The sequence below is a fragment of the Odocoileus virginianus genome, chromosome X (assembly GCF_023699985.2).
Source record: "Odocoileus virginianus isolate 20LAN1187 ecotype Illinois chromosome X, Ovbor_1.2, whole genome shotgun sequence".
Lineage (NCBI taxonomy): Eukaryota > Metazoa > Chordata > Mammalia > Artiodactyla > Cervidae > Odocoileus > Odocoileus virginianus.
This window is the reverse complement of record NC_069708.1, coordinates 24,463,631-24,483,959: the sequence shown is the minus strand read 5'-3', so window position 1 is coordinate 24,483,959 and position 20,329 is coordinate 24,463,631. Positions and strand designations below refer to the sequence as shown.

Sequence of the window (20,329 nt, the reverse complement as noted above, 5' to 3'; positions counted from 1 at the left end):
AAACCTGTGGGTTGAACATGATTGTTATGTGCTGATGTGAGGCATATGGGATACTCAGTAATGCTGTTCTTCTTGATTTTTGAGTTTCCTTATTTTTAACATGGGGATTTTTACCATTCTTTCCCCTCACAAGGTTATGGTGAGGATTGCATGAGTTAACAGATGGGAAAGGAACAGATGTGGTGCCTGGCCCAAAGGAACATTCACTAAATATGATATCCCATATCCCATGCTCCCACTTACCAGGCAAGGCCTTGGCCCACTTGACCACATGTACAAGCTGTCTTTCGCCCAGTTCATTGAGGCTAGAGAGTAAAGCTGCGAAGGAGTCAGGCTGGTTGTTGTCATGTCCAGCACACACCACCCCTGGCTCAATGGCTTCCAGGACATTCAGAAAGATGGGCTGACACTCATAGCCTTCAATATGTGACACTGTCAGCTTCTGGGCTGGTTCCTCAGTGGGGCTGGTGGCACTGGAAGCCTCCCCTTCCTCCTGTAGCTTCAGATTCCCAAGTTTCTTCAGTTTCCGGGCTATTGGGAAAGAAGGGAAAGTTGGATTTATTATCAGTGGCAAAAAACACACAGCACAGCTACCCTGTTAGAAAAGCTGCTTGAGCTAAGAAAACAAGTATGATCATTTTTCCTGATCACAGACTCTAAACTCCTCAAGGACAAGTGTACATTTTAACCACTGGTTGAATGAATGGTTCATCAATTCTAAATTCCTACTAAACTCAAACCTTCATATCTTACTTTCTCCTTTATCTTCTTGCCAGACATACCTAGTATATCTTTGGATTGGGCTCTGCCTAAATACAGTCTCCAGTATTCATACTTTGAATCTTTAATTAAATCATTACTAATATATTCATGGTTCACTCATTCATTCAACAGATGTCCATTGTTAAGGCTTACTTCTGAGTGACAAAAAGAACACAGGCCCTAACCAGTTTGGGAGAGGAAAAATAAATGTCCACTAAAAAATCTAGCAGTTAGAAAATGTCAAACTGGTGAATGTTATAACACGGGTATTAACAAAAGAGGAAGGCAACAATCTTTCTGCATAGGGGGGTCAGGAAATGATTGTGGTGATATTTGATCTGGACCTTGAAGAATAGCAAGGACTTCACCAGGCAGAGAGGGATGGAAAGGGCATAAACAAAAGCACTGAGAGTTTAAGGGAAAAAGAGACCAGTGTGGCTGGAGTGTATATTTTATGTGTGGGTAGAATGGCTATTTATGAGGTTGAAAATAATGATGGCATTTGACTTTGAAGGAACATGTGTAACATATTAAGAAATTTGGGCCTTATCACACATGTGATAGGCAAATATGGAACGTTTTAAATCAAGAGAATGATGTACTGTGTCTATGTCCAGCATGTCTAGCAGATTGCTAGGAAAGGAGACCAGAAAGGCAGATCTATTGAAGGACTAGACTTGTTATATCATCCCACTTTGGGGTAAATAAATGGGAATTTTCTGATGTTGCAGCATTTCTCACTTCAACTGTAACGGCCTAAGTTATTGTTAGATATTTACACTCATAGTTGAACATACATTGCAACACATATATTGATTTTCTTCTTTAGTAAAGGAGAGAGGGGGAAGCTGAACTCTGAAATCCCCAGCTGTATCAAAGACATAACAGAATGTCCCTGCCCTTATAATCTGCCTGTAAAATGGGAACTGTGCTAGGAAGCATCCATTAAAAAGGATGATATCAATAGAAATAACATTATTTTAAAAAGCAACAATAATCTAAAACTAAAGTCTTAAGAACTATCCCCCTCCATGCTCTCATACACATAATTTAGAGGTCCTTGAGTATCCTGATGTTTAGTTTGTGCTATTTTCATTAGCATTTATATTGACAGAAATATAAATAATTGAAAAGGTTATAACTCTGATGTCTAGCATAGACAGTTGCACTGGGGCAGACCATAAACTACTTTATCTCTAATCCCTTTAAATAATAATAATAAATTTTAAAAGGTATACAACAAAGAGAGCCGCTGATTGCTCAATTTTATTGGATGAATACAACAAAACCTGTTGCTGATCTGTTTCTGGCTCCTGCAAAAAAAAAGATACTTAGCTGGAACTGGCTTTCAGCTTTAATTAGAAAAATAAGTCTTGCAACGCAAACTTCAATCATAGTGCAACTCAGTAAATCAATGAAAGAATGAATCACATGTTTGGATTAACAACCAGGATAGAGGAGAAGAAAATAGAGGGGTTGGTGCTACAAGAGGAGCACAGTGAAGAACTCAGGGTAAAATAACAAGGGAGCCTGGAAAATCAACACAGAGTTCAAGATGACCTTGTCCAACAATCATTTCTGCAAGGCTTGGGCACAGTCAGTAATAAGGAGATATGCACACCCACTGTCAACTCCCACCTCCCATCAAGGGCACAAGCTAGAAGGTATGGGCAGGACTAAGCTCATCTTGCCCCAGAGCTAGAGGCCTGGCTCCCACAAAATCTTGTCATTTGGTGAAACCACTGTTGACACAGGTTCATGCAGGCAGCTCTACAGACTAGCGTGCTTACTGGATCTGCTCCTCTAGTAGAGTTTCTAGAGGTAGACACTCTTTTCCCCATCACTGGCACTTTTTGACTGTGGGCTTAGAAGTTGCCAAGCCATAGTTCCCCTTTCAGCCTGGTAGAGGACAGAGATATAATTAGCTCTATGCCTGAGCGAACTAAGAGGTATAAGGGTAAGTACTTTTTCTCAGCCTTCTATATACCTTGCTTCATGAACATATTATATCATTTAACTCCACAATGATCTTAGGAGGTGAGAAATATTTCCTATCTCTGTTTTGCAAGTGAGTAAACTGAGGTAACACAACTATCAAGAAACAGAATCTAAAAATCTTAATGTAGTCTGACTGTAAAGCCAATGTTCTTTCTACTATATAATACTGCCTCCCCCAAGGAGCCTTAAACTCTACTCCTGGCCTAATAGAGTTGAGGAGTGGGACTAGGGTTATATCCTCCCTACCTTCCTCCCTCACCCTTGAATCTAAACTTCAGTAAGTATGATAGCATCAAATCCAGAAAGGAAAAGGTAGAAAGCTATGAGATTCCTCTGGCCGGGTGCCTAAAGCAGAAATAGGTTTGGGGAACTATAGTGACTGGAACTATAGTGGCTTAGTGATTCGTAAAATCACAAAATAGGAAAGGTCCTTAGAACTCATTCACATCCAAGGGGTTCACAGAATGTGAGCCTTCAGTGTCTACACATATAATACAGTGTGTATGTGTGTTTCTCTCTCTCTGGGAATGTGTTTATAGGAGAATGGTGGGAACTCTGGTGAACTAAAGTGAATGCTTGACCACCATCCAGCCCCTATGATACATGTCACATATACATACATATACACATACTGTTAGAAGGCATTCATATATTTACAAATTTTCCTAAAACTCATCTGTATCCCAAAGTTAAATTCAAGCCATAGCCTTTATTTGGGACATCTGCTGCTAATCCAACATTTCACGTCAAGGATGGGGAGGCTGAGGCCAGAGTGAGGTCACCAAGTGGCAGAGCAGAGGCTCTTATTCCTAATCAAGAGTTCTCTGTGCTTTATCAGTTCTTTTTTTTGACTAAGTCATTTCTACTATATCTCAGTACCTGCCTCTCTGAGCTCCTTTTAGATTTGCAATGTCCAACACAGCAGCCGCTAGACACATGTGGCTACTTAAATGAATTAAAATAAAATAAAACTTGAAACATAATTCCTTAATCTCACTTAGTCAGTTCAGCCACTCAGTCCTGTCCGACTCTTTGCAACCCCATGAACTGCAGCACACCAGGCTACGCTGTCCATCACCAACTTCCGGAGTTTGCTCAAACTCATTTCCATTGAGTCGGTGAGGCCATCCAACCATCTCATCCTCTGTCGTCCCCTTCTCCTTCCACCTTCAATCTTTCCCAGCATCAGGGTCTTTTCAAATGAGTCAGTTCTTCCCTCTAGGTGCCCAAAGTATTGGAGTTTCAGCTTCAGCATCAGTCCTTCCAAAGAATATTCAGGACTGAGTTCCTTTAGAATGGACTGGTTGGATCTCCTTGCAGTCCAAAGAACTCTCAAGAGTCTTCTCAAACACCATAATTCAAAAACATCAATTCTTTGGCACTCAACTTTCTTTATGGTCCAACTCTCACAACCATACATGACTACTAGATGGACATTTGTTGACAAAGTAATGTCTCTGCTTTTTAATATGCTGTCTAGGTTGGTTATAACTTTTCTTCCAAGGAGCAAGCGTTTTTTAATTTCATGGCTGCAGTCACCATCTGCAGTGATTTTGGAGCCCCCCACACAAAAAAATAAAGTATCTCACTGTTTCCATTGTTTCCTTATCTATTTGCCATGAAGTGATGGGACCATATGCCATGATCTTAGTTTTCTGAATGTTGAGTTTTAAGCCAACTTTTTCACTCTCTTCCTTCACTTTCATCAAGAGGCTCTTTAGTTCTTCTTCACTTTCTGTCATAAGGGTGGTGTCATCTGCATATCTCAGGTTATTGATATTTCTCCTGGCATTCCTGATTCCAACTTGTGCTTTTCATGATGTGCTCTGCATATAAGTTAAATAAGCAGGGTGACAATATACAGCCTTGACATACTCCATTCCCTATTTGGAACCAGTCTGTTGTTCCATGTCCAGCTCTAACTGTTGCTTCCTGACCTGCATACAGATTTCTCAGGAGACAGGTAAGGTGGTCTGGTATTCCCATCTCTTGAAGAATTTTCCTCAGTTTTTTGTTATCCACACAGTCAAAGGCTTTGGCATAGTCAATAAAGCAGAAGCAGATGCTTTTCTGGAACTTTCTTGCTTTTTTGATGATCCAGCAGATGTTGGCAATTTGATCTCTGGTTCCTCTTCTTTTTCTAAATCCAGCTTGAACATCTGGAAGTTCTCGGTTCACATGCTGTTGAAGCCTGGCTTGGAGAATTTTGAGCATTACTTTGCTAGCATGTGAGATGAGTACAATTGTGCGGTAGTTTGAGCATTCTTTGGCATTGCTTTTTTTGGGACTAGAATGAAAACTGATCTTTCCCAGTCCTGTGGCCACTGCTGAGTTTTCCAAAATTTTTGGCATATTTAGTGCAGCACTTTCACAGCATCATCTTTTAGGATTTGAAATAGCTCAACTGGAATTCCATCTCCTCCAGTAGCTTTGTTTGTAGTGATGCTTCCTAAGGCCCACTTGACTTCACATTCCAGGATATCTGGCTCTAGGTGAGTGATCGTACCATCATAATTATCTGGGTCTTGAAGATCTTTTTTGTAGAGTTCTTCTGTGTATTCTTGCCACCTCTTCTCAATATCTTCTGCTTCTGTTAGGTCCATATAATTTCTGTCCTTACTGAGCCCATCTTTGTATAAAATGTTCCCTTGGTATTGAGCCCATCTTTGTATGAAATGTTCCCTTGGTATCTCTAATTTTCTTGAAGAGATAGCTAGTCTTTCCCATTCAATTGCTTTCCTCTATTTCTTTGGGTTGACCACTGAGAAAGGCTTTCTTATCTCTCCTTGCTATTCTTTGGAACTCTGCATTCAAATGGGTATATCTTTCTTTTTCTCCTTTGCCTTTTGCTTCTCTTTTCACAGCTATTTGTAAGGTCTCCTCAGACAACCATTGTGCCTTTTTGCATTTCTTTTTCTTGGGGATGGTCTTGATCCCTGCCTCCTGTACAATGTCACAAACCTCCATCCATCATTCTTCAGGCACTCTATCAGATCTAATCCCTTAAATCTATTTGTCACTTCCACTGTATAAGTGTAAGTGATTTTATTTAGGTCATACCTGGATGGTCTATTGGTTTTCCCTACTTTCTTCAATTTAAGTCTGAATTTGGCAATAAGGTGTTCATGATCTGAGCCACAGTCAGCTCCTGGTCTTGTTTTTGCTGACTGTATAGAGCTTCTTCATCTTTGGCTGCAAAGATAATCAATCTGATTTCGGTATTGACCATATATTGATGTCCATGTGTAGAGTCTTCTCTTATGTTATTGGAAGAGGGTGTTTGCTATGACCAATGTGTTCTCTTGGCAAAACTCTACTAGCCTTTGCCCCACTTCATTCTGTACTCCAAGGCCAAATTTCCCTGTTACTCCAGGTATTTCATGACTTCCTACTTTTATATTCCAGTCCCCTATGATGAAAAGCACATATTTTTTGGCTAGTATTTCTAGAAGGTCTTGTAGGTCTTCATAGAACCGTTCAACTTCAGCTTCTTCAGCATTACTGGTCGGGGCATAGACTTGGATTACTGTGATATTGAATGGTTTCTCTTGGAAATGAACAGAGATCATTCTGTCATTTTTGAGATTGCATCCAAGTACTGCATTTCAGACTCTTTTGTTGAGGACCACTCCATTTCTTCTAACAGATTCTTGCCCACAATAGTAGACATAATGGTCATCTGAGTTAAATTCACCCATTCCAGTCCATATTAGTTCGCTGATTTGTAAATGTCGATGTTCACTCTTGCCATGTCCTGTTTGACCACTTCCAATTTGCCTTGATTCATGGACCTAACATTCCAGGTAACTATGCAATATTGTGATGCTTTACCGCATCAGACTTTACTTCTATCACCAGTCACATCCACAACTGGGTGTTGTTTTTGCTTTGGCTCATCTCCTCATTCTTTCTGGAGTTATTTCTCCACTGATCTCCAGTAGCATATTGGGCACCTATCAACCTGGAGAGTTCCTCTTTCAGTGTCCTATCTTTTTGCCTCTTCATACTGTTCATGGAGTTCTCAAGGGAAGAATACTGAAGTCGTTTACCACGCCCTTCTCCAGTGGACCACATTTTGCCAGAACTCTCCACCATGACCCGTCTTCTTGGGTGGCCCTACACATCATGGCTCATAGTTTCATTGAGTTAGACAAGGCTGTGGTTCATGTGATCAGATTGGTTAGTTTTCTGTGATTGTGGTTTTCATTCTGTCTGCCTTCTGATGGAGAAGGATCAGAGGCTTATGGAAGCTTCCTGTTGGGAGACTAGACACAGTGTAAGTGCTCAAAAGTCACATGTTGCTTGCGGCCTGCTACACCGGACAGCACAGATACAGAACATAGCCTTCATCTTACAAAGTTCTATGGAATAGTACTGTGAATCTAGACTGTACTCTGGGGCAGCCGTCTCATTTGTCGTGCCCTACTCATGTTTCTGATAAAGAAAAAAATATCACATGAACAGTGTATAGATGAATCCATGGGTTTTTCTAAAAGGTGGAAGGACACATGGAACAGTTAGTGCTGATGCAATTAGCAAGGTACGCTCTTTCACCTTGACTCTCCCACCAATGATTCAGATCTCAATGGGGTTATGACTTATGGACCTAAGCAAGCTCATTACAATCAAGTTCAATATGTGTCGAGAATCTGAGGGGAATCCATCAACATAAAATAATCCCCCTTCTCTGCATAGTGCTAATGAAAACTTGGCTGGTATTATCATATCTTCCTCCTTTAGACCTATAGGGTATCTGCTTGAGGAAGAGAAGCTGCATTCCCACTTGCCTCCAGGACCTGTATAATGTGCTGTCCCTGCGGCCACAGTGGCCCAAGCTGCACCAGGTGTTCTGGCCTCTCTGCCTAAAGAGAGTGACTGTACTGAACATAATTGAAATCAGATTCCATTCATTCTGTCTGGGGATCCTCTGTTCTCTGTCTGCAGCAGAGGCCAGCATGTTGCTAGACGACTTGGAATGCTGGACAATGAGGATTGCTAGTCTCAGCTGTTACTCAATGCCCAAGGCCTTGTTTTCATCCATGAAGGCCGCCCCCACACCCCTTGTGTCTCCTGCACCTGAGCCCCAGAGCCAGATCTAACTCCTGCATGCCAGGTACAGGCTTGACAGGCCCCTGTGTTACGGCAGAGACCCATTGGTTTGCTCAAATTGAGTAGTGAAGTCTGGATAAAGGGAACAGTAAAGGTGGGTATTTCTAAGAGCATGTGAGCTACTTTTCATCTCTTCCCTGTCTTTCAATCATAGGTCAAAACAGTGACAAGAAAGGGACATTGGCAAGGCATGTCCTTGTCTGCACCTGATATTTAGGGAACTGGAGTCCTTTAAATGATGCCTGGACCCTATTTGGAATTCACTTTTCAGCCTAGTGGCATTGGACCCCTATGAGGGCATTCTCTACAACAACAGAGAATGATTTTTCCAACCAGGTACATTCCCTAGGAGAAGTAGATGTGATTAATCTGTAGCTTCTACAGCCACTGTGACCATTAGGCACCACTGCAGCCTCATTCCTTGGTACCTCAAGATAGAGGTTTTCTCATCTATGGACAGAGAACAGGCAAGGTGAGGTGAAGTTTCCAAAATCTTAGAAAGTCCAAGTTCCTCTCCCTAAGGTTAAGGATGTTTCTCTTCCTAGGATCTCACCATGGAATTTGAAACATAAAATAATGACTTCCTGTGATAGGTAGACTTTTCAGATAGCCACCAAGATTCCCCAGGCCTGGTGTACACATGCTTTCTTCCAGTTATTTAGTCAAACACTAATATAGGTGCTGTTGTGAAAGAAATAGACAGATGTAGTTAGGGTTACAAGTCAGTTAAATTTTGAAGGTGATTACGCTTGATGGGCTTGACCTAATCATATAAGCCTTAAAAGGTACTAGGCTCTTTTTGGAAAGATATTAATGGACTCAGGGTGACTCAACATATGGAAGATTGCAGGCTTTGAAACTAGAGGGGTTCACAGGGAAAGAAATGAGGGCAGCCTCTGGAAGATAAAAACAGCCTCTGATGGACAGCCAGAACACAAACAGAAACCTTAATCATACAACTGCAAGGAACTGAATCCTGACATAATCACATGAGCTTAAAAGAGGACTGTGAACTCCAGATTAGAATGAAGCCTGGCCAATAGTTTTATTTCATCCTTGTGAGACAATGAGCTGAGAATCCAGTCATCCTGTGTCAGACTTCTGACTTACAAACTGTGAACTGATAAATGGGTACTAAGTTTGAGGTAACTTGTTATGCAGAAGCGGAAAACTAATACCCTTTCTTTACAAAAAGTGTAGTATTGACAAGGTAATTGGCTTTGGAATCAGACAATCTTAGATTCAAACCACAGCTCCATCAATTACTAGCTTAATAACTTTGAGCCCGTTGCTTAGTTTCTCTGAGATTCTGTTTCCTCACTTGTAAAATGGGGGTACCACTACCTACTTCTTAGGACACTTATGAGAACTAAATGAGAGATAATTCCTGGCACATTCTAGTGAGCCCTCCAAAATGATTTCCTTAATTCTCCATCCATTCCTGAAGAGTAGAGAATGACTGTACTACAGGAAACGAAACCTGGATATGGGGAAGGAGCAGGATTAACAGAGAACCAGAAATGGCAGAGAAGGGAAGAGTGACACATTATGAAATTTAAAAAAAAAGTAGCTGAGTTTATTCAGCACATAATTGCCTATAAAACTGAATCCAGGTCTTAAGTGTAATTCCAAATGCTGACTAAACACAAAGGTACATTTGGTGCAGAGCTTCAAATTCTTTGTGAAACCAGACTAGGCTGTACTTATGTGAATGTTTGCAGTTATGTGTGTGTGTGTGTGTGTGTGTGTGTGTGTGTGTGTGTGTGTGCACGCATGTGCGTGCACAGGTGCTTATATAATACTTAAATCTATGGGTCATGAGCTTGAATATCTTCACTAGTTAGACAGATACATAAATGAGTTAAAACAGCCTAGTAAACATAAATAGGGTTGGTTGGGGACAGTGAAAGTGATTGATGCCCTACCTAGGGGCAGTCTAAGTCTGTTTATGCTAGACAGACAAAATTCTGCAAGTCAGTTTTGGCCTGTGGAAAACCAATTTGTGGCCTCTGGCTTAAATCATGCCAACTATATTTCCATCCACTAGGATTAGAGTCAGTGGATCTCATTGTACAACTTTATACTTAGATATTCAGAGGGGATATTCAGATATTATTACGTTTAATATCCAGGGGATATACCCTGGATATTAAGATCCAGGGGAGCCTGATGTATGATCTCCAGAACATCATTTTCCTTCTTTTGCTTTTAGTTTCTTGATATAGGTATAAAGTGTAGTAGTTAACAGCAAATAATCTGGAGTTAGACTGCCTCAGGGTTAATCCTGGCTCAATTGTTCATTAGTTATGTGACTTTGGGCAAGACTTAGGCTCTATGTGCATTAATTTCCACATCTATAAATTGGGAAAACTATTAGCACCTAATTATAAGGCTTCTAATGAGGAATATAGACACTGTGGTGGTGTCTGAGAGTAAAGTGAAGATTCAACACCACCAGAAGAACCCTCCAAGACCGCAGCATGGTGAACAATTTCACTGAACTTAAGGAAGCAGAATGCAATGATGACATCAGAATTCTAAAATGGTACTCACAATAAAAGGATTTTTATTATTGGTAGTGGTAGTCACAGTCTTATGGGCTATCTGAGTTTGGACATACACCTTGATTCCTTCTACACCTCACTTTTCTCATCTGATCAGACTATTGCATAAAACTATTATTAGGAGAAAGTGAGATGATCTCAATGAAAGTGCTCTGAATTTTATAAAAGTGTATCCCAATGGGAAGACTATGACAGTTTCCAAGAATGAATCTCTAGCTAGACTACATTCTGAAAAGCCATTTAGGGTAGCAATCTATAAAAATATTGCCTTCCATCTTGGGCAACTGGTCTCAAGCCAAAGACTGAGGGCCATACTGACAGGTTTAAGAATCTTAAGATAATTATAAGATCTACCTCATAGAGTTGTTATAACTTTACCTAAGATAACACATGTAAGGTGCTTAGCACAGAGTGAATTCTGTAAGACAATACATGATGCCTCTTATTCTCTTGCTGGTTGCTAAACCCTACATTACTACATGTCATTTCCTTTATCTCAAGTACATGAATTTCTCTCTGAAAAAGCTAACTTATGAAACATACAGTTTTGACAGGGATTTAAACCAATTAGGAGAGAGAAACAAATTGGAAGTTCCCCCAGACATCAATCTACTGCAGTAATGGAGCCCCACAGATTTTTAAAGGGCCCTGAGAGGAAGCAAAGTGGGGCTGAGCATGTGACTCCAATAACCCTGCCTTCTTTCAAAGCAGTGCTTTATTCTGTATCTTCATTTGGGGTTTGCATCTGATTTTGTTTGAAGAAAAGATTCCATTACCAACAAGATGCTTGAAGGCCCCAAGTCTTGTCTATTTCTTATCTTCCTATTGAAACTAATCCCCATTTTTAAAATGAGAAAACTGAGGGTTAAAGCCAAGTCTTGCCCAAGGTCACACAGCTAGATAGTAACAGAGCAGGAACTAGAATCAGGTATCCTGACTTCTTGGGTAGTACTCTTTCAATTTTATCAGGTAGGGTAGCACGTTAGTGGGGAGAAGGGTCAGCTGGAGATGAGTGGGGAATAACTAGGACAGGGATAAGAGACAGGGAACAGAGCCAGTTCTTGGCAGGCATGGAGTGAGAGATTAGTAGGGGGTGCATCCAAGTGTAAGTGTACACAAACAAGTGAGGGCCAAATTCTCCCAGGCAAGAAGGCTTCTTGGTCCTTCCGCTCATGCCCCTATTCTCCCAGTTCCAATCCTGAGTCAGGGGAATAACCAGGGAAAAGAATATCAAATTTTATCTTTCAAGGTTTATGTTGGACTATTTAGTCTAATGCTTTTTAGTTCATGAAGGAGTAAACGTAATTAATAATAGAATGATATGCAATGCTGCACATGCTTGCCAAAGCACAGGATCTGGCAGAAAATATTTCCAAGTCTCCTCTCTCTGACTACTGAGCCAGAAGAAAGAGGTTCACTGTCCAGATACCATTCTGGGTGAGGGGCACAAGGTCATTACCAAAAACCTGCTCATGTGAAATTGCAGAGCCTGGAAATGGTTTCACATATCAGGCTTTTCCACTGGAAAAAGTAACTACATGAATTTAGAGCATACATGCTTTTACAATTACATTTAAACTGACATTAAAAACAAATGTGAAACAGTCCAAGCCGAACAGGTCAGCATGACCTGGAAAGCAAACGAGAGAAAAAAAAAAAAAGAAAGAAAGAAAAAAGAAAAAGAAAAAAGGCCCAGTGTTAACAGCATTAATTCTGTCAGTCTGTTGTAAATAAGAAAATACCATTGGTGTATTAATGGCTTTATTAAAGGAAAATTCACTAGCAGAAATATGCAACATTCAAACAAATAGAAAGCAGTTAAAAAATAAACCACATTAGCCTTTCAATTCACATTAGGGAAACTCTTGTTGGCCTGGAGGTTAAAATTCTGCCCCAAAGAGGGGGAAATTAATTCCCTTCCCTCCTTGAAGTCTTTCCTTGGTTTTTCTCCAGAATGTTGTTGAGTCAGAGGAAGGAGAGAGATGTATGTGTGTGTGTGTGTGTGTGTGTGTGTGTGTGTGTGTGTGTGTGTGTGTGTAGGTGGAGAGATAAGAAGGAAGAGGGTGGAAAATGCAGGCTCCAGGTAAGGCTGGAAGAGTGCTTCTGACCCTCACATTTGTCAGCCCCTGGCCTCGAAGATTCCACATCTTCCAGAAGGAAGCTAGCTTCAATATGAAGTCTCTGAGGCAGAGGCAAAGCATAGCAAAATATTGTAAATTCTAAGGCTCTCTCCTCAATGCAAAGTTTGAGGCTGGCCTGGGAGAAGAACAAAGCATCACACTTGATGGAGAAGCAAGTGTATGATGTAAGTGAATAGTGTGGGGCACTAAAGCTAGAAGTTAAGAGGTAAAGTCTTATCAACTTTCTTCCATCATCTTAACTTCAATAGAAAACAAGAAAGTAGGCACTGGTTCTTAGATTTTGCCCTCTTTCGGTTTATGAAAAGTTCAAGTGTGTGTGCACTGCTAAAAGGGAAGTCACATTAACTTTGAGAATAAGGAGAAAAAGAATGTCTGTACTCTCCTGGTCTGTTTGAAGAGACGGCTGGCTGGCTTCTTGGAGGTGTTCCTCCAGGGGAATCAGAAATCTGGTCTTTGCTTACTGAACTTGTATGGACCAGCTACTACCTTCAGCTCAATGATGGAGCCTAAGGTTACGATCTAGCTACACGGCAGAGGTCCAGCAAAATAGAGGTAAGATGAAACTTGTGAATTGTAAAATAACCAATTGAAAATGACCACAGGAGCTTCAGATAGGGGCAGTGGCTTCTTGTTCAAAGCAGCTCTTTGAGTCTCATTAGCTAAGCTTCTTTGCAGCAGTGGCACACTGGAAAGCAAGCAACTGCACTAGAGCTTCACTGCATCCACTTGAGTCAGTGCCTGATGCCATCATATATGATCAAAAACAATCAAAGGGCCCTCTGCTAACACCAAGTCATATTATAAAAAACAACAATCATGATAGAGCTACATGAATTGGTAACTCTACTACTTAGTCCTCACATAGCTATGAAGTAGGGAAATACCATCAGCCTCACTAGGAGGAGTAATCAACTAAGACAGTAGTCCCCAGCCCCAACATCAGAGTTTCTGTTGAGGAGCAGGGGCTTAAATCCCCAAGTTTCACATTCCAGGTGTTTCTGGGATATCCAATAAAATCCTCTAGAACCCTCATTTTGAATAAGGCAAATAAGGTCAGCCTTTCTGCAGTGTCTGGTCATTATGAGATGTTTGCAATATCTAACCTGGAATTTTTCTAATATGAAAGAGAGATACTGGTGAACATAGCATCTTGAAGATGTGCTAGCATGTTAGCTGGCCCCATAATCAGATACTTGAGTCAGATCCTCTGATGTAAGAGGCAGCAATGCAAAGTTGGGGAGAAGGGGTGCCTATCATTTTGGACTGGAGGTTTTCTTCTCATTTCCTATCTATCTGTAAGACAGAAGTGAGACTGGGAAATGGAAAATTCTTTATTTGGAGTTTTGGGGGCTTTTCCTCTTTCTTTCTTTTCTGCTTTATTGATCAATATACTAAAGGACATATATGTGTTTGTATGCGCCTCTTGGGCAAGAATTAAGTGGTGGTTGTGGTTGAGAGGAAAGGATATGGAGGGAGAGAAGGGAGGTGAAATTTAACAGTCTCCTTATAGCCACTCAGAGGCCAACAAAGACTCCCTATTTGGTCTTCTGAATTTCTTGTAGCAGTCAAACAATCCCATAATATTACAAGCATTATTACTCAGCCTAGAGATGGGAATGCTTCAAAATTAATGTCTCTGCACCTAAAAGCTCACTAATCAAAGCTTCTATGCCTCATTTTCCACCCTGGTGAGAGTCCTCAGTCTCTTCCAGTTTCATTGTGGTCAGCATGATACACCACACTGTGCAGGCCCAGGCTGGTGACCTTTTGTCTTGGTCAAGATCCAGATTTTCCTTTTAGTTCGAAATGCCAGTCCAAGTTTTTCGCAGGTGATTTCTTCAGGATTCATGCTTACATTTTTTTTTAAATTGCTGACTGTTAAAAGTCTGAAATGTCCCTCAACAATCAATTTTCACTTCAGCCACAGAACCACTGGTCCAATGGGGTATTAAACAGTGGAAAGAAATACATTCTATGCCAGGCTTAAGAGATCTAAAAACTACAGCAAGGATGAAATGGACTTAAGAGAATGGAACTTGGTTCTAAAAGAGGTGATCCAGGGTAGCCATGCCATTTGCAGTTTACTTTCTATATATCTTTTGTCATGGAAATATTATCAGTAATAGACAATTTGAAGGCTCTACTGGTTTCTGGATGGTTGTATATTTTCCCCTTAGTTCTACTTCAAAAAACATGATCCCAAAGGATGTACAAAAGTCTCTAAGAAAGCATCTTTCTCAGGTAAATTTTCTATGCAGAAGTTCAGGACAATAAGAAAATATTCTAAACACTTCTGTTGATCTTAAGGAATACATTCTCCAATTTGTAAGAACAAGTGGCACTTTTCTTAAATCAAAAGTAAAAGGTTTTCATACAAACAGTGATATTATCAGCTCATATGAAGCTTTTTTTCTAAATTGTTATATTTGGAAAATACCTGCTTTTGTATATATGACCTATTGTGTGCTGTGTACTCTTAGCTTTCGGCATAGTACCTTCAAAAAATATTGCCTATGACATCATTTTGCTCTCTCAAAAGCAACTGAGGGAATTTGGAGCACTCACAGCAAAAGTAAACAACAATAAAATCTGCTGCTATTACATTTTAAAAACTCAAGGATTTTAAGTGGTGATTTTACAAGTGAGATACTTATTCAGAACCAGATATCATCAATTTTGATGATCAGAGAAAATTATTTACTTCTAACCACAGTTTTATAAAAACAAATATTCAGAGACAGACTACAGCATATATATGCTGTCCCAGACAATGTGGTTTGGAGGTAATTCCATATAAAAGTTCACTTGAGAACTACAATTAGAGAGAAAGATACCTTTTACTCTCCAATATGTCACCAAATATGTATGTAACCAATTGGAAGATGACAATATTGGCCTTGGAGGACAGATTACAAGGGTTAATTCAAGGGAAATTCAGAGACTAGAGAACCAAGGAACCAGTGCCAAAATCCCCACTGCTATAGCAAAGAGAATAGGCTTCAGCGGTGACTGGGAGCACACAGACCAATTTTCATCTGAAAAAGGAGGCACAGTGATATTTATTGTATACTTACTATGTGTTAGCTTCTTTACAAATTTACCACAATTTTGTAAGGAAGATTTTATTATTCCCATAATGTAGTTAGGAAATTGAGTTGAGGAAACTGAGGCTCAGAGAGATTTAATAATTTATCCAAGGTCATCAAGATAGTAAGTGGAAGAGCTAGGACGAGAAACAAGGCCTGTCTGTATCCTAGTCCATCAAGCTATTTCCACTATACCGAGGACCTCCTAAAACATGAAACCAAAACAAAAAAAGAAAACCAGAAACTGTAACTGCTGAGCCACATGTACATGTTGATATCAAAATTTATATGGCAATTATACTCCTCTGTGCATGCCTCAGTTATGCAGATCTGTAGGAGTACTCAAATATCTTAAGACATTTGTGTGGGGAGTAGCATTTCTCAGAATTGAGACTTACTGCTTGCATCTCCAACCTAGAGACTTTTGGGGCTCTAATCTACAGAGTTAAAGTAGAAGCGAAGAAATTCCATTAACTGAGTTCTACATTGTTAAGTCTTTATGATACTTAATACTCTGCTGCTTGCTGAAAGGGGCTTTGAGGGGATTCATCATTGGGTGGGCAGTGGGACCCAAAGTCTTAAAATTTGTGATTTCTAGGCCTCTGACATGAATAATGAAGGTATGTGGTAGCACCACATGATGAGGTAGCACCACATGATGAGGTTCTGGGTGGATGTTGGAATGCTAGTCAGAGAAAAAGGACTGCTAAACTTTAGGGTAGAATATCTAGATAGCCAAAATATTTAGTGATCACTTTGCATGATGCTAGAAGTCATCATGTTTCTCAGAAATAATGTATCTAGCATGCTCCTTGGGTAAGGAATATGTACCTATGACCATTAGAAAACTTACTTAGTAACCCTGCTTTGGCCTGAATTATATCCTATCCTTTGTGTATGACAATAACATACCAAAAATAGTTTACTTTAGTTGTTTTAGAAGGCACTGGTGCATACTCTTGAGATGTGGTGAAGATCGTTGGCTCTTGGTCATGAAGTCATTCTTAATTGATTCTCCTTGTGAGCAATATACATGTAGATATACACATCTATAAAGGCATGACCTGGGCTAGTGGTATCATCTACTTATAGGATAGAGTATTTATCTATAACCAAGTTTTCCAAAGTACATTCCAGAAAAAATCGGTTTTATAGGATATTAGCATGTGTTATATAAAAACAGGATTCTGTTTGTGAGATAAATTTGGGAATCCTGAGTTACTAAGCTCCTCGGGTTATTTTAGTGCAATATTTGACAAGGTCTGTGATATGATAACATGCACTGTAAATATTCCTGATCAAGACTATAATATGCAGTTTTCCTAACTTATTCAACCATAAAAATATATTTTCATGTATCATGTCACAGAACTATTTTTCTCAGAACTCACACCAAGAAGCACTGGCCTAGATCAAGACAACAGGCTTGTATAAGGGAAGGGCTTATGCATGTGATCAGTACTTGCAGGCATCAATCTGAACAGAGGCAACTAACTCCAGGAACCAAAGCTGTAATCCTAGATGTTTAACAAAATTGATGCTAGAAATTTCTTTCTCTCTCACTACCTGGGCTACTATCTCCTTTTATAAAACTTAAGCCCTCACTAATTATCTTAAAAAACAAACATGCAAATGAAATGGATATGTAAACATGTCTATCCCATGCCATAGCTCTTCAACTGCCTGAAGTTCAAATCTTCTAGCATAACAACCAAGTATATTTTCAGAGTGGTTTCAGCTTGCCTTCCCTATTTCCCCAGATCTGGCCACGAAAGTAAAAGTGAAAGTGTTGAGTTACTCAGTCGTGTCCAACTCTTTGTGACCCCGTGGACTATAGTTCACCAGGCTCCTCTGCCCATGGAATTCTCCAGGCAAGAATACTGGAGTGGGTTGTCACCCCTTCTTCAGGGGATCTTCCCAACCCAGGTACTGAACCCAGGTCTCCCACATTGCAGGCAGATTCTTTTGCATCTCAGCCACCAGGGAAGCCCAAATCTGACTATATTAAACCATTAATACTTGTGTTATTCCTCAAAACCTCGATGCTTATTTAAAATGTCTCTCTGAATTTATTCAAACTGTGTACTTTGCTTTGAATGTCCTTTCCCTCTACCTCACTCAACTTCTTCCCAGTCATTTCCTATTTATTCTTTACGGTTAAGCTGTATTAGTTATCACTGCCTGTCTCCAATTATTTAACTTTTTGAGGGCAGGGATTTTATCTTATTCATCTATGTTCCCCCAAAATGCCTACTACAGAAACTGGCACATAGCTGGCACTCAAGGAATATTTGTTAAATGGATAACTAGATGAATGGAAGGATGGAAATATGAAAGGCCTAGCTAGTTGGCTGGTTGGAAGGATGAATGGATAGATGGATGAATAAATGTGAAACTTGTCTCCTGAAGAATCAGGCTATGAGTGGTATTTCAGCACTGGAATCACTCTATTGCATCCAAGGCATGTGAACCAGAAGTAGCAGTGGTGGGCTGCCCATGAGCATGGGGAGTGATGAAAGAACTGATATCAAGGCTCTTGTCAACACTGGAAAATGATAAGGATGTTTGTAGTGCTCATGGCAACATCAGACCAGGATATCCTCTCAACTAGAGAATCATGGAGGTTGTTAAAACCTGCAGATCTATTAATAATTTTGAGTCTCAGGTGTGGAGTTTAGCCTCTAGAAGGAATGAGACTTCTCAAATATGTTAGAGTAACCCCTGAAGAAAATGCTGCATACTTCCAATTCTCACAAGCTCTGGGGCTTCATGTTTCTTCTCCACATCTGGGGTTTGGCTGTTACCTGAAATTCCCAAAAGGCCTACCATCTTCCATGGTTCAGGAGAGGAGGGCATAAGCAGGGGACAATGCCATTTATTAAAAGTTGAGAATTCAAGAGTTGCTTAACACAGAAATAAATAGTGTTTTGGGAGGAACATGAAAGCAAATGAGAAAGAAGCGTCAGGGAAGAATATGATGGGTAAAAGTAATTCTTTCTTTCTCATTCCATCTTGAAAACTGGGAGTATATCATTGAGAAGTACAAAGAAAAGTGAGGTGACTCTATTTACTTAAATTATGAACTGTGAAAAAAACAGCAGTTAATTCATCAGAGAGAAAGTGCATCTTTGGACAGTTACATTTAAAAAAAAAATTCTAAATGAAGAGTAGGCAAGAAGGTTAGATTATTGAAGCAATTAGAGACATGTGGTTTTTCCAAAGGAGGCAGAAATAAATTATGTTCAAAGAAAAGCCTATCCTTGTTGTAGATGGGCAGTTGAGAGCCTGGAGGTAGTCTTTAAGGAAACCATGCTGAGAATCCAACCACCTCCAAGATCCTTTCAGAAACAGTAAGAACAGTTAAAACAATAAGAATCAACAGGTATAGAGGCCTGGAAGCAAAAACAAAAGGGTATGTGTTTTAAGTATCTCTGAGCTGAGGAGATTCCATTACCAAACACTACAGAGAAAGCTGAATTAGAGACTTTGAGGCATCAAGATCAAGCAGCCATCAGTTGCAGAGTGCCAGCTTCTCTAAGATACAAAGACAGTCCTTCTGCCCTCATTCCATCAATAACCTATCCACACAGTCTAGACACATGATATATCTTACTTAGGTGTGACCAGAGGTAGCTAAAGTCACTATGCGAGTCAAAGTACATAAGTCTAGACTAATCTATATTTCTGGGACAGTGAATGGACACTCCAAAAAAGGACTGTCACATCTACAATTCTTTCTCTGTGAGCTTAGACACAGAATCACAAAATGATCATTCTTAAAAGGTCCTTGGTGAAGCTCATTACCTTATTTTTATGATGAGAAAAATGAGCCTCAGAGGGGAGAAAGGAATTACCCAAAACCATATTCTTAGTTGCCATTTTGGAATATATTATATAAGTTTGAATTGAAAGGTAGGAAAAGTAAAACAGAACTATATAAATCCTCCTTCAAGGTGATCAAAATGTTGATGCTAAACCCACATCTTATGAAAAAGGAAATCTATTACTAGTATATTCAAAAGGATCACTGTATTGTTTGCTTTATTTTTTCCATTATTTGAGTAAAGTTGTAGTATACACTGAAATTGCAAGATAAAAATAAACTTGGGAGGGGTTTGCAGCAGGGAAGCAGGGAATATGAAGATAAGTTTAGCAAAATGGAAAGATTTGTTTTCCAAACAATAGTATCTAAGAGGGTAAATACTTAGGTTTTTATTGACGTGGTACTTGAATATACTGTGTGAGTCCCTTAATTACTAGAATTGGCTTTCTAGCAGGATCTTGATAATACTTTTGTTTTGAGATGATTTCTGATAATGTTCTGTCTGTTGGAGCTATTGCGTATTATAGGGCATGCCAAGTAACAGCGTTAAATCCAACTGGGAAGTGCTGTGAACAGGTTTACCAGCTAAATTACCACTGACCTTACTATCATAAGTCCTTACATTTGTCTAGCACTTTGTCATTTGCCAAGGATGTTCACATTCATCATGTCATCAGATCCCCATTACAGCTCCGTGAGAATGGTATGTCTAAATTACAGATGAAGAAATTGAAGCTTAGAGGGGGAACAGTGAATAATAGTGCTGGGCCTTTAACCTAGGTCTGCCTGACTCCAAAGGCAAGACCATTTACAAAACATCAAGAATCCTTGTATCTTGTGAACATT

The 20,329-nt window shown here is 39.8% G+C and overlaps 1 protein-coding gene across 1 annotated transcript in view; it reads right to left on the bottom strand.

The window, feature by feature from the left end:
* Nucleotides 1–20,329, bottom strand: part of AR (androgen receptor) — a 194,597-nt gene that overhangs the window by 19,800 nt on the left and 154,468 nt on the right. The window contains exon 4 of the mRNA XM_070461807.1: nt 244–531. Coding sequence (XP_070317908.1) covers nt 244–531 — 288 coding nt within the window. The remainder of the gene's footprint in view (nt 1–243; nt 532–20,329) is intronic.